We start from the raw sequence: 16343 nt of genomic DNA on the forward strand, positions 1-16343 counted from the left end.
CGCGGACTACTAAGGAAACTAGTGATCGCTTAATGTATTTTAATTTACATGGAACTTGATAATGATAATGCCGGACAATACGTGCTTCACGTATCGTCACGCCTTTTATCCTCGAAGGGGTAGGCAGAGGTGCACATTACGGCATGTAATGCCACTGTACAACGTACGCCCATTTTTCACCATGTGTGTTATAAGTTCCATGTAATAGGGTGAGCCTATTGCCATATACTGGACACAATTCCAGACTCCGTGCTACAACCGAGTAATGAGAGCGCTTGCCTGGCAATCGCTCTTGCGACCACTCGACCAACGAAGCAGTCAGAATAGGTGTTTTTGTGTTGGAAAAGAATCCAAATAATTATGAAGATAAAGAATAAGATTTGACACTTTCTTACAACAACGTGTGCAAAGGCATGAAACAAAATATGCTTAAATGAGAACAGAACAGGAATCAAATCAAGAAATATTGGGTATCAGTATAAAAAGGTCTGTCAAATCTACCACTAAAACAACAAACCAAAACACACCAAACACATCTCTGTTTAAGTAAATGCAATATATACATCGGTAATATCTAAGCATTATTATGAGTGAATGAGAAAATCAGAGTGTGGGACCACATGAAAAAAGTAATAGTAATAGGTTCCTAACTTACTAAGAATTACAAAAGTGGTCCTTAATCAGGCAAAGGTTGGGAACCTCTGCAATAATGAATTAAGCGACCCTGACTTACCTACAATTAAACTTGACCCAATAAAACAAAGATAATAACAAAACTACCTAGTTATGATATCTCAGTAAGATAAATCACAAATAAGAAGACAGTACTCACTCTTTAATCTAATCACAATCACAACAATGACGACGACGTACAACATCAGGGCCCAGAAGAAAGCCCAGAAATATTCGTTCACCACGATATTCATTGTCTTATAAAAAACTAAGTCACACCCCTTAAAGAGACAAATGTACTATAAATAAAAGGGAAGAACAATCAACAGTTATATACTAAAGATAACCTAAATGATGAAATTGATAGAGTTTCAAATAAAACTATGATGCATTGTACGCATGCATGATTCCTGGAAGTGGTCAATGAAAAATAAATGACTGTTGATGACGATACAAAAGACGCTACACGTAAACCTGTGTGGTCATACATAGTCTTGCTGGCTTAGTAGTTGTGTCTTGGGTACGGTGTAAGGAACAAAAAGTTCTAAGTGGTGTCTCTCTAGTCAATATGGAAGTGAAAACAGTGAAACATAAGGTAGAGACTATTAATAAATGAGTGTTGTGAATCGTTCCACAAGTGAATAGTGAGAAGATAGACGATAATTATGGAATTTGGTAAAGAAAGCAGCTGATAGGAAAAAGAAAAGATATCGTAAACGAGTAACTTAAAGACGTGAATGTAATGAAAGAATGTAAACACTATTTTTTTTCTAAAAACGCCATCTAACGACGCAGTCGATAATCTCATTAATACTCACTGAATTCCTTACAAACTCCTAACAGCAGTGCCAACACCAACGTAACAACTAAGAAGATTATGAAGCCGGTATTTTCCTCCATTTTGATAAAAGATTAAATCAATGCACTGAACTGACAATTACATCGGATGACCACAATTAAACTAAGTATTTGTACCGAGAAAGTGACAATATAATTATAATTAAGTACAGGATCTATCCTTTACTTTAATCTTATCAGTTTACGACAACATCTACGTATTATTTAAGTGTTGATGACTCAATATAATTGAAATGCGTTCCATATCTTTATAACAACGCCATCTAGCGGGAGTTACCGTGCACTACTAAGGGATTCACATTTTTGACGTCACAATGTAAGTACTTACGTGATAAGTGTAACGTATGTATGTATATATACAATAATAGTTAGTAGACATTGAAGTGGATAGGAACTGATTAATGACGTCTAGACCATCTACATATAGACATTTTTATGAGATAGGACGGCAAACGAGAACGGACCAATGGTAAGTGATCAGCGAATATGGACACCCGCAATATAAGAGGATTGAAAAGTTACAAGTGTATTGCCGGTCACTTGGAGGTTAAAGATTTAAGGATTGGGGATGAAAAGAGAGGGGCAATATTTTGCGAAACACCTTACAAGCACTTATTACACAGGTCGAGTCAGCTGATTTGCGCCGAAGCAAGGTTCGTGAAAAACGTTATATTAAAGAAAAAGTTTACTCACCGGTCACATAATTGTAAAGTATACAAATTAAAATACCCATAATTATTATGATAGAAATTGTAATCGTTGAATTCGAAGCCATTTTGCAAGAAATTACGATACTGTTTCTGAAGTCAAAGCACCTCTAATAATTAGGAAGGTAATGCGATAAATTCGCTTTTGAATCGATATAAATATATTATTATCAACGTCCACTATCTTATCCGTATTCTAGATGTGTCTATTTAGCCTGAAATGTACATTATTGAGGACAATGTTTTTAATAAACATTGAATAATTTACATTTCTCCACTTTGGCTGATACCTCGATGGCCTAATCCTTGAAATTCAGTTTCATAGTTACATCCTTTAGATCTGTTGCCACGGTGATGAATGCATCTACATTTATCGGAGTTATACATTATTATAATAAATCTGAAGATTATGTTTGTTTGAGCAAGTAAATCGTTTATCACGTATGTCTTACACAAAGCTAAGGAAAAAAGTTTCCAAGTAAACCCGTGGGGAAATACTAGTTGATAACGTAATAGATAAAGAAAAATTCGCTTTGGATTTTGTATTTACATGTACATGAAAAACAATAAATATTATCGATAAACAGTGAAGATTATCAGATTAAAAAATTGATAGGTATGAATTGTTTTCCTCCAAGACATTAAATTCGCTATTTTAAATATTGCAACATATTTTTTAATACACCGCCATCTAGTGTCGATTTTTGCACTTCTTCCAGACAAACAAATCTAAATCCTAAGTTATTTGAGATAAAGCATGTTATTGATTGATAAATATGTTGACGTGATACAATTATCTTTAAATAAGATTCTAATTATGAGATTGATGAGATATGAATGTGTTTAGACATTAATCAATTAATGTATGAATGCCAATGACACGATACTGAATAATTCTTTGAATCTTAGTGTTATCTATTTTTCAAGACAGACAAACAGACTGACGGCCAAACAGGTTCTTATTAAGGATAATTGAAATATATGCATTGACTTTGACAAAACATTTGTTTTAGATATACTTTATGTAAGCCAAGGTTTGACTGACGAAATCAGGGTTGTCTAAAAGTGCAATGGATGAACGAAATGAGACCGGCAAACTTCCATATACATAAATGGAATATTGTGGGTTTTCAAAAGCCTATAATATTCATCCCTGTGTAATTATTGTTTTGATATAACTCGGGAGAAGATAAATATCTCAGTTAATTTTTGTTCCATAAGGTGTAGATTTCTATGGAATAAAAGATGGGCCCAACCCAATTAAATGTCGGTATTAATTTCACATCTAATAGCAAAAATATTATTAAAACTTACTTCTTATACGAAGATACATAATTGAGAACACGGTAATGATAAACATACTCCAAAATACAATTTGGAAAATATAATAATTTGTGTACATTTTTAGGATAAAAACGTATTAATTATAAAAAAAAACACCAAAAAACACTGCTCTTGTATCAAACACTAATATTCAATGGCGGATTCGATAAGACCGAAAAATATAAGCAGTATCAGCACCACTATCTTATCGCCGGAAAATAATTAGCTTTCAAGAATTAGTATCAGTATTAAAAGCCAGGCCCAAAAGTGCTGTACCTAACACGTGTTGAAAAAAGCTCCATCTAGCGGAAGTGATTAGAACTATTGCCGTCATTACACGTCACAATCAATGTCAAAGTTGTTGAAACGTAATGCAATGTAAAGAAACAACTAATTGAGTACTTGAAATTGAGTATGAAGCGATATAGTACAGACAGTGCCATCTATGTTGCTTAATGAGAACTAAATAAATTGGTTTTACCCCTATGCAATTTACAAAGTTGTAAAAAAATGTGTTTAAACTTACGCAAGTATCGAGCGAAGACGCCGGAAAAGATCATTATGATCAGAATGAACAGGATAATCAACCGCACATAATCAGAAATGCTCATTTTGCACAAATAAAACACTGCACCATGTAAATAACACGTATATACTAACAATAGAGCGCAGAAATAAGTCAATAATAAAGTCAATTAGTGATAGCCGTCGAAATCTTATCATTTACCTTGTCCCCTATCAATTTACCTACTTATAATAGGTAAATAAATGATAAATCGATAATTCCGAATTAAAGATAAAGTGGGCTTTAGAAAAAAAATGGAAACTTTCTATTGATTAGTGCTAGCTATACTTATCTCAGTCGGTTTAGTGGTGGCCAATCACTGAACTCACTTTGCATTATTGATACTAGATATCACTACATTTAGACAGTCATAATATTATGGAGGCAAAAGGGAAACTCACAAAGAATGTGCCCAAAAACAATTTTTGAGTCCCCAACGAAATAACACGATTCAAGCCCAACACAAACCACCGTGACCACCATAAAAATAGGCAACAATTTCAAATTGTCATTAAACAACAAAATATGTACAAAGAAATACTCACTCCATCTCTTTATTGCAACTAAAGCAATCAAAAACAGTATGAACACCACCCAAAACAACAGCACAAACAGTTGATACGTTAGAGAATAACTCATCATATTGGACAAACTCCTCACAGCACCGACAAAACAGATCAGTGATATACGAACACTAATTGACTTCAATAAAAACCCAAAGATTAATTATTACAATATCTGTTATCATTCAACAGAAATCTTATCATTCGTTTTCGATTAAAACGTCACCTTAGGAACATTCCACATGGCAATATGTAAATGTTTCAACTTACTTCTGCAACTGCAGAGCATGGATATTGATAGGAATAAGGAGAAACATCCGATGTACATCAGAAACATGAAGAGATGATCCGACATGATGAGATGGTGATGTACAAGTCACTGTTAACACGTTCACTAACGGCTGAGCGCAGATTAAGACTTACTTCCAGTGCTGTACAAGTCACATACTTCCCGTATCAAGATTGCCGTGTGCGTTACGACGTCTATGTTCCCGTATGTAGTCCTGACTCAATCAATTCCTCAGCAGAGTTTATTTCTGTAAATAAATAGATTAACATCCTTCCGTATACACAGCAGTAGCACGGGGTTCTTAGAAATATTTTAAAATACAGGTATTTTTATGGTGGATTTTACGGGAAAATACTTGTCGTGGCGCATACAACACGTATTGCTAGGGATGGGGATCACAAAAACGTTGTTTTGTTTTAGATTCATTATTTTTTATTACAGTATTACACTATCAACAAAATCAATGGGATGAGCAAGTCTTTTTTTTATAATTAAAATTACAAAATTCGCTTGATGGACTTTTTTGTGAACGAAACTGGAACCATTATGTCTGCACAATAATGTTTCTAGCCTCTTCACCTTCTGTTTTAACAAATTCCTCATAATAAGATTTTGCGTGAACGTTTCACATGTACCTACAATTTGGTACTTACGCGTGAAAGATAAAATATCGCGTTCTGTAAAAACTTATCGACTAGACACAGCACTATGACTAAATGAAGCTCACGTTCAGTGATATACGGGGTTTAGAATACGGCCAAATAGTTCCCATCGCACTATTGTACAATAATTACCTTTCTGTGCGTTACGACAAAATAATTCCCGTACATTTTTATTCTTAAATTTGTACACTATAAGCAAGCACATCGGGAATATAGGTGTCTCTTTTTACTTGAACGAATACTTGAATAAATCACCTCCGCACGGAGAGTAAAACCAGGACAACTAGCTGCCGCACAGAGCAAGACTCAAAGACAACCAAATACTTCCCGTAACGCAGTGAACTGTTAACACCCGACCAAAGCCAGCAAGGCCGACGACTGACAATACATTTCACATCGATGACGAATAAAATCTAATCAATTTTCGCGATTATTTCATAAAAAAAATCGATTACATTCGTACATAGGTACACCTTCCGATATAATCTTAATTTTGCCTGAATGAACACGATTGGACAGCCAAATTTTTCATCAACCAATTGCAACGTTTTCGATATCAAAATTAGGTATTAGGAGCTTTATTGTGACGCGAATAGAGTTCAAAATATGGTCAATAAACTGGTGATACTCACTTCTATGTATGAAAGCACTTATTGCAACTAATACGACAATGAATACACACCAAGAAATGAACATAATTGTTCTGTAATGCATTTTGATTAATATTTTATATTAATTTAAAGTGAATTACGTCGTGACACTATGAGTGCCTTTCGTACACAACAACTAAGCCTTAATTTGTGATAAAACCTACCTATCACATATTATCGAATATGATTTTCATGATGATAGACGATTTTATGACTCTGACGTAGAACTAGAAGGCAAAGTTGCGTTCTTACACCGACCTCATTGTAGAACTAGATAGATAGATAAATCACATGTAAACAGCACAGACAGAGCTATGAAAGAACTATAAAACGTAGATGGCAAAGTTAATAAGAAGAATGAAGATAAACACTTACTCCATCGTCTGTAGGAAGAAGCAGTCAGAACAATAAGTATAAACGTCATCCAGAACAGTATTATAATCATTGTTTCTGTTCCAAATAATATTTGCGTAACACTGAACGTTCACGGACACAGTGAAATAAGCACTGAGCTAGAAACAAGCACAAGCTCAGCAAGGGAAGATAAAATTATTATAATTTGTGATAACGCTAGGGAATCTTATCGGTACATTAATTTGTTTGCGATTAGTGCTTTTAGCTGAGGACATGGTCCTATTGTTGTGAATTGTGTTACATTGAAGGATACCTAAAGCCCTACTTTAATAAAGATTAAACAAATGATTTCGGGTTTACAATAATAAAAAATAAATATCACACTCGATTTTATATAGCTACTTTTCTAGAAATAAGTCTGCTATTTGACGTAAAAATCTGATAACGTCATAAGCGTGTACGTCATCCAAAAATCATAGAAAATATCGTTTTCGACGTTTCGATAAAAGTGTTGAATTTGACTAGTAGGAAACTAGTCTATAGATTGTTTAAATATCTAATAAGCAACTCACATTATAGAGTAGGTAATTAATGTATCATAACACAGTGACACAGCTCAAAATAATACAGTAGGACTATTAAAGGAACTCACCTATATGCATATGGCCTGCACACAAACCCATTAAAAACAGAAACACAATGAAACTAGCCACGACGAGCAGTACCTCCATCATTGTACAAAATACTAATTAATTTTAAAGCAAATATCTTCAACAACAAAATAAATACTGAACTTTATTTACAGGTCGATAGAGATTACATTTGATATCAAAGTAGGTAGCTCTTATCAAAGTAATTTGTTTTTCACTAAAATGGAACTCAAAACGTCTATTTATGTAGTCTTTGTAAATGTGCGCAAAAAAAATCTTATTAATAATATCTTAATCTTAGAAATATCTGAACTAAATATTTGTGATATCTTTTAAAACCTATTTGATATAAGTTTTTTTTAAGGGGGGAAAATCATCCAATGACTTCTCTCGCCTTAGGCGAGGCGAGGCGAGAGGCAGTGTCAGACTCTTACTGACAAAACCCACCCTGTTGCTACTCCTGCTTTTCAAGCCGGAGCCCCAGTAAACCCGCTAGGTAGTCCGTAGCTCCGGAATTTGATATAAGTAAGACTAAGTTTTCTAAAAACAATGTAGTAAAGAAAGACAAAGGTTCTTTGTAAAGAAAACAGCTACTGCTGATGGTAGGTTTCAGTGTACAGTAAATTCAAGTCGTTTATGGCGAATATACATAGATTAAGTATAGTTACAGTTCAGTTATACAATTTGGTTTAAGAAAAGCAAATTACCAATAATTGTAGTACATTTAGTTTGAACGGTACTGAAGTCAACAAATATTGATGAGCCAGCTGATTTCAACCAACACGTGTAACAGGTATTATAAAGGTTGCTCTAATGATAATACTTTGTTTGTCTAAGCTCTAATCTTCTCGTTGATAAGAGAAATATAATTAGAAGCCAATTTCTGCATTCCATTACTCTTTGTTCACTTTATATTATCAATTCCAATATTTATACTGAATGGCACACACTGCTTGTCTTGTTAGCTTTCCAAAACACAACACAGATGGCGTTGTATACACGGACACGTTTTTATAGAACAGCGCCACCTAGCGGCAGTGACTGGTACAGTGTAGTTATTTTATGACGTTTGTAAATGGCGTGTTTACGAAATAAAATAAATATTCACCACAAAGATGATAAACTCGTTTTTCTTCGTATTTCTTGTTACAGTATAAAGATTTCCTTTAGTTAATTGTATGAAACGATTGTGAAAGTAATTTGCAAAGCCCTTGAAGTGCGTTTAAAATTAAAAATGTGTTTACTAGGCTTCTTTACTATCTAGTTTACCTACATACCCTAGATAGACGTTTATAGACACATAAAAACATGTCTAGAAGCGAATATTTCTTTGGAAAACATGAGGTAAAATACATATAGAAGAAAAATGACGCAGATCATATCAATGACGAACACATAACCTACAACAAACAACGTCAAGCAATGGAAAATACAAAACACAACAACGACCTGACATCGCAAGGAAAACCTCGCAACAACTACTCACCACAGAACTTGATGAGAATGCCGTAAATGATCCAAAACAGCATTATGTTCAAGACCATAAAGATCAAAGTCGCAGTCAAATTCGCTGACATGACGGTTTCAGTGCACCAACGTTTATAATAATTCCGTACAAAATGCCCACAGTACAGTACATTGAGGTACCTAAGTCAGCTTGATACGATTCCGATACACTATCTTGTGATAAGGGCGTTAATTACCGTTTTGTGTATCAATTCTTTTTTTTCTATATAAATGTCCGTAAGCCATATATATAGGTATATTTATGTATAGAACGTAGATCATTAAGCTTCACAGAACCAGTCTAACTTGGTCCCTCTTTGTATGAAGTTTCTACGCTTTCAACGGTCAGGTTATACTGGTTGTGTATAGCTTGATGTGTTGCTGTATATGTGAGTCATTGTTAAGGGTGTGAAAAAAATAAACAAAATTTAATTAATAGTGAAGTTCCTTTTTCCCAAATTGGGTTTTAATAGGATAGGAAGTAAACTAACAGACGAATCATCTGATGGTATATAATTAAGTTGGTGGTGGTTGGATGAAATTCGGTTCAAGTCTACGTTTTGGGTAAATAATATTTTATATAATATAAATTCGTCTAATGCCATGGAAGTAACGCAAAATTATTAAGACACAGACTAATCACTGCTAGATAAAACTTTTATATTATGGTTGTGGATGCGTTTACAAACATGCAAGTCCACATAAACATGACACCCAAACCCTAACCAACAATAATTAGTGTATCACACAAAGAGTTAATTGAACCCACAACACGTTGCGCGGCAGTCGAAACAAACATCAATATTAATGTAGTTATAAAATTCCCCTGTATAATGTCAATAATTGACAGTGACAGCACACGTCAAGAATAGCAACAACCTGTAGATACACTCGGATATCTATGGTTTAGCAAAGATATTGTATCCGTATCTTAATCGTTAATGTATCATAACCTTTATTTCAGATAACAGGTCGCTTATCGTGAATAAATAATTAAATGGCTATCGTTTCAAATTCCTTCTACGTATGATAAACAGTAAAACCTTTAGGCTCGCAAATAATATTACGAAACAATATTTTCATTCATTTCAATTAGACACTTTTGAAACGTCAAAATTATATCTTCCGTCAGTCGGTCAGTGAAGCTAGGAACTCGTTCCAAAGTTTAATCAAATAGGTTAGAACCAGCAAGAAACTAAATTATTAGGTACTCTTTAAAAAAATAAGACTTAGTCTCTTTGTACTAATAATCTATTGGTATAATGTCAAGAAATACGTTGACTATGAACAAAAAAAAAAAATTACCAATACAACATCACACAGACCTATCTATCGGTAGATTTAGTAACTAAACTAAATTAAACTACACATTCTGGATACATACAAACTCTTTTGTAGACACTGGCCATTGAGAATCCAAAAAAGAACCCCGGTAAAGAACTTCTAATACATAATACCAAACAATGAGCAACATTGTAAACATCTTCGTAAATATAAACCCTTAGTATAAGTTTAAAGTAATCGAAACGGAACGCGTTCGGCGCTCTGATTGGCCACCTCGAATAAACCAACCAATCAAAGCTTACCTTACTTGAAACGTAGCAAACTCATACTAAGGACACTGATCACTTTCACACGGTACTATCCCTTGACAATGTCATGTAGTAGTACCTAGTAGTATACCTTATCTGTCAACACCCTCTGTTCCTATCTTGTTGATATCTAGTCATTGTATTGTGTTAAGATGAGATCTACATATCTACTGTTTATTTCTCGATAGATAGATAATGGTAGCCAAGTTTTATAGGGCCAAGTGCATCTTTGTTCTTTCGAAGTCCCTTGTTCAGTAATGCAGGTTATACACCTTTAGTTTTAACTGTATAATTACATCGTGGGTTCATAATTACAGCCTACACACCGTAATATTTAGCTGTGTAGTCTAACTGTACAGTTCAATCGTATTTTTTATGGTATAAGCCGGTAAACAGATGGATCAACTGATGGTAAGCAATCACCACCGCCCATGGACTCCCTAAACAATAGAGGGTTTCAGGTGCGTTGCCAGTGTTTTGGAGTTTAGGAATTAAGGGTTGTTGTGGAATCGGGGATCAGAAAGATTGGAGAGGGTGGTAATTGGGCCTCCGGTAACCCAAATCACACAACGCATGCGTTGTTTCATGTCGGGTTTCTGTGAGGCCGTGGTATCACTCCTTTTGAACCCGCTTCAGAAAAATAATACGAATCAAGTAAGTATCTAAACTAATTATTTAATGACAGTGAACCAATAATAAAGTACTATCAGATAAAACAAAACACAACACAGGTATAAAACATTATCTTTTCTGTGTTATAAAATATGTTCTTAGACATAAATGTCAAATTGACAAAAGTAAATTGTCTAGAAAAATACCAACTATAGCTAAAAAAGTGAATGTCACCATACAATGCTAAATCTAACAAGTTGATAAATACGCGCTAAACAAAACAGTGAAATACAAATATACTGGTTAGGTTGTATTTCACATTATTAGGCAATACATAATTGATGCTGTGTCACTATTATATTCAATTTTAAAAAGAAATTTATCGAACGACCCTCCATATCTTACAATAATCTTAAATCTGAAGATTGAATGAAAATCACTATGTTAAAGCTACCTCCAATATCTAAATAACTCAACGTATACGAAACTATATATTTTTAGTCAAACTTTAATGAATATTTGAAGAAAAACACCATTATCCTAATTAGACCCGCCGTTTTCGAGTTAAGCGCTTAACAACACATTATTTACAGATAAGAAACAAACACAATAACCTAACAGAATATTTATAACAACAAAAACTCACGTCTTTTAACACAGCTCCCAAAACAGAACCACATCCAAAATAAATAGAAAAACATCACCGTCAGTACACCAATCATAACACTCGACAACGTATCCATTGTGTTTACTCTGTGGCCCAATCGACACTGAATTAAAACAGTGGACAATATCTTATCACATCAAAACCGAACATTATATGAAGAGTAAATACATCGATAAAGAAACATTGTCTTTAAAATTTGTCATCACTTTCGAAACGGTTGCGTTGCACGAAACGCGGGAACATACTGTTGACTCGTTAGCCGGTAAGGAATAGGAGGCGGTTTCCCAATGTGACTTGACGTGTGTCGGAGAATTAGATGCTAATGTTTTGTTGAGGAAAAAAGTCTTAATTTTATTTGAGGAAAAATTTATAAGTATGTATCTTAATGTTTCTTAAAACTGGTAATAGTGATTCATTAGAACGTGTTTTTATGTATTTATTAAAAAAATGCTATTTCCGCGCGGTTTCACCTGCTTTACTTTGCTGCTTTTGGTTATCCCTACCTCGATAAATAGACTATCCGACACAAAAATAAATTATTCGAAACAGACCAGTAGTGCTGGACATTTGCGCGTTCATACAAACAAACTCATATAACTATGTATGTATTAGTAATAGAAGTATAGATAATATAAAACATTAATTTTATTTTTGACGTTTATCTGTAATGTCCAAATACATTCGCGGAAGTAAACAAAACATAAATGAAGATAGACAATGTTGTAATTTTATTTGTATTTCAATTAAGAAAAACAGCAAAAACAACAAATGATTATACAGAAAATATGTACTCACGAATCCAGTAGATAAACGACACGAGATGCAAAGCAGTCATGAAAAGTATCAACAACACAATCGCCGGTACCGTCATTATAATCACTATGAGCGCAGTACCATCCATTTTCTAACAATATTCGCAAAAACTACAGCCCACTATGATGTGAATATTTAATTCATGTGTTGACACGATTGGGACTTGTAATCATAATGATAAACAACCGCTGTTAGCAGTTATCAGTGCGCTATCGATAGGTGCTTCAGTGTTCGTCCGATTTAATAATAATCTAACTTATTTCGGTCTCATTACGTGAGTTTACGTCAGATGTTCATTATGTACCTACGTGTGCTGTAAATATAGATACACACCTACATAAAGTCACGCCTTTCTCCCATGGTGGGGAAGGTTTACACCTAGTTGTGTGCCTATGGTTTGTACATCAGAACGTCATTGTACTAGATCCTAAGCCTAGCTTTGTCTGCACGGTTGGCGCGGTGGCTGAGCAACTAGCTGCCATGCAACGTGTAGCGGGTTCGATTCCCGCACGGAGCTCTCTTTGTGTGATCCACAAATTGTTGTTTCGGGTCTGAGTGTTATGTTCATGTGACCATCTTGTATGTTTGTAAACATACCCACGATACAGGAGAAAATACTAATGGGGCAATGTTTTTATTTATGCGGTACATAAATTAATTATTGTAAACTACATAATATCCATTTTATATCTGATACATTCATAAATCGTGAACAATGGGAATTTTTGTTGCCCGATTTCATTGTAACAGAGAGCCGAAATCAAACAAACATTACTACTTAAACTTACTATAAAATTGTTGAAGATCCATAAACTCAAAACTTTCTTTAGATAAAATATTTCACACCTACATTAGACGGCGCCTAAAACGATCGCCAATCGACACACACATTGGAAAACTACACTCCTAGTATTCGACTCTCAACGATAACAAAATTATGGCCGACTTTTATTTTGTTACACGTATAAAACTTATCTTCTACACGACTAGTGGCTATTAAGTATTATATTAAGTAGTTAATGCTGTCTGTTTGTCACAGGTGTCTATTACTTGCAGTCGCTGTGTGTGGCTGGTGCAGGAACAATGCAAGGACGTTGCTGCACTATTATATTATAATTATGCTCGTAATAAATTAAATTGTTCCAATAAATCGGAGTTAAATCTTACTAATATTATAAATGCGAATGTTTGTGAGTTTGTGTGAATATGTTGTTACTCAATCACGTCAAAACGGTTGAAGGGATCCCGGGATGAAAATTGGAATGGGGGTAGATTATGGTTCGAACTAACACAGAGTACACTTTTTATCCCACGGAACCGCAGGCAAAGCCACTGCAGAAGCTAGTAAAGAATAAAGTCGACAGATGAGTCCGTAAAGCTGCTGAATACAGGGTGCAATCCAATCGGTCTCTCTGGATACCATTGGGGATGTCTATGGTCAGTAAACTAAATCATTTTTTATCATTATCTAAATAATGATAAATTGGAGTCGAATGTAGTCTATGTATCTAGTATATAATAGAATCTGTTCTTTAATGTTATGTTAATAAACTTTGTCATCACCCCAATGAGCTCAGTGAGGTGCAACTGGAATATGTCATAAAACTCAATTGACGAACACGAGTAAGATTCTCGAGTAACACTGGAGATCTCCTATTAAGTTTATGTATCTCATCTTGTATCACAATGAGTCACAACAGCATCAGAGTGACCTGTATGAACTTTTTTGTAATAATAGATCTAATACATAATGATATAGGTGTCTCACAGCTCAATTAAAAATCACGGTTTACTCACGTACATTGATGGAGAAAAGCTCTACTAGTTTCGAGTCACAGAAGGACTCTTTATCATGGCATTTCCTCGTTCCAAAGTGTAGATTCGTATAGAAGAAAGCTAAGAACTTTATATTCATTGGGGCATTATAAAGTGACTTTATGTCATATTAAAATAAATAAACACACAAACAGCCCAACAAGCTAACCTCACTATCAGTAATGCCCCAACAAAGACGACAGGAAAGAAATTATCCAATTGACCCGCATGTCAACTGCAGACCACACCTTGTCCAATTTACCCTGACCTCTCACAGCGGCGCCACTAGCTTACACGATCTGTCATCTATCTGTCAAATTGCGTACATTTGTAAATAGTTCTGTAGTAAGTCGTAGGTCTTGTTATATTGGGTTGAATAGTATGGCTTCATTGTGTCACTGGCAGCTTTGAATGACTTGAATTATTGTAATAAAAAGTATTTTAAAGGATGCTCTATTATTTAATGTGTGTGTAGTATCAAGCTTTATATTCTGTTAAGGTGTAGACATAGGTATAGCTACCTATTAACCTACATATTTTAAATAACACGTTATAATTATTTGTTCACATATTATAAGGTGTGATATTATGATAAGATAGATCTATATAGTATTGAAATCTATGTCGCTTGATTAGGAAATCGAAACTGTGACTTTAGCAGTGTTAATAGGGCCAACGTTTAAGGTGATATTTAAAACATTTTCTTATATCGTTAGCTTTTTTTGAGCGGGGAAAATCATCCAATGACTTCTGCCGACTTGGGCGAGGCGAGAGGGAGTGTCAGACTCTTACTGACTAAAAACCACCCCGTTCCTACTCCTGCTTTTCGAGCCGGAGCCCCGGTAACCCGCTAGGTAGTCCGCAGCTCCAGATTATAAGCTACCTCCTAAGAATAGCTTCAAATATAGTTGGGTTTTATACTAAACAGAAAATTTCTAAGTACGTACGTTACGTACTAAGGATAATGAGGAATGACACAGGCGTCATTAAACGTGGGTAAGTACATAATATTAGATAGGTATTAAACCTAATGTGTCAATTGAGAACAATTTCTTAGGAAGGAAATTACTATTAATGTGTCATAAAAGGAAAATTGTGTTAAATAATAGCTAAATATTAAAGAGGTTTTAGTGGAGAACTTGTGAAAGGTGAGTAACAGGTTAAATTATTATGGGTTAAATTTTAATCTTCTGTCAATGATTATAATCGGTCGGTTGGAAAAGTCCAATTTGGAACTCAATACAATTAATGTTAAAAATCGATAAGTAATAGGTGATCCAAACTTCCAAACATTTTGTTTTGAAATCGTTTCTTAATTAAGGTCGTTACTCATCACCTACATATCGTAGTTGCTGTGTAAGCACATTCTTGTAACAAAACAGCAAGTGAATGACCTAATGGACTTTACACTACTTTATAATGCTGGTGATGCATGTAATACTACGGCTATACATTTTGGTTCTTTAGATATTTGTTGAGTACAGATATTTATTGTACAAGGTCGCGGGCTTGACCAGCCTTAAACTGTGGTTCTAGCATAGAGGCGGAGTTGGAACGGGGTGGTTTACCCGAAATCAACTGACCCGGTAAACCCACTAAGCAGTCCGCAGCTCCATTATCTCGTCTCTCACTCAGTGTGAGGAGGAATCATTAAAGTTTAATGAGTTTCCATCCTTATAAAAAAGGTACCTTTAATCCCTGAAGGCGTAAGCAGCAGCGTAAACCTTGACGACTAGTAATTTGACAATAAATTTACTATAATAAGTGCGGGTACTTACTGCAATTCATCAAACAGTATCGAATGCACACGAATGTCAACACCAGCGAAGCGAACGCGGCCGGGAACACGATCACAAATATTGTGGGATTCATTGTTTTTACACGAGTACCGTTTTTAATGTCACATTACACGAAAATTTTAATAAAATTACTTTAAATTCGAGAAAAATGTCTTGGAAAACTGTCAATATTAATGAGAAACGTCACTTAATTTAATAAACAGTGTAAGGTTCATTAAAAATTTGCCTTTTTACGTACTTTTTTTC

General features: G+C 34.6%; 1 protein-coding gene across 12 annotated transcripts in view; it reads right to left on the minus strand.

Moving 5' to 3' along the window:
• The window catches only part of LOC118279232 (uncharacterized), a 75569-nt gene that overhangs the window by 9137 nt on the left and 50089 nt on the right, over nucleotides 1-16343 (minus strand). Inside the window, exon 1 of one of the 12 annotated variants that reach the window (XM_035598829.2) lies at nucleotides 12466-12622. The exons of 4 other annotated variants lie outside the window; for them this stretch is intronic. In XM_035598829.2, the coding sequence (XP_035454722.2) occupies nucleotides 12466-12571 (106 nt within the window). In that variant the 5' untranslated portion in view covers nucleotides 12572-12622. Of the gene's footprint in view, nucleotides 1-1490; nucleotides 1649-2223; nucleotides 2372-3551; nucleotides 3715-4958; nucleotides 5085-6271; nucleotides 6405-7295; nucleotides 7442-11649; nucleotides 11867-12465; nucleotides 12623-16343 lie in introns of those variants that run through there. 7 more of the 12 variants (XM_035598830.2, XM_035598842.2, XM_035598841.2 and 4 more) reach the window with 7 other exon arrangements.

This window comes from Spodoptera frugiperda, chromosome 14 (assembly GCF_023101765.2).
Source record: "Spodoptera frugiperda isolate SF20-4 chromosome 14, AGI-APGP_CSIRO_Sfru_2.0, whole genome shotgun sequence".
NCBI classification, from domain to species: Eukaryota; Metazoa; Arthropoda; class Insecta; order Lepidoptera; family Noctuidae; genus Spodoptera; species Spodoptera frugiperda.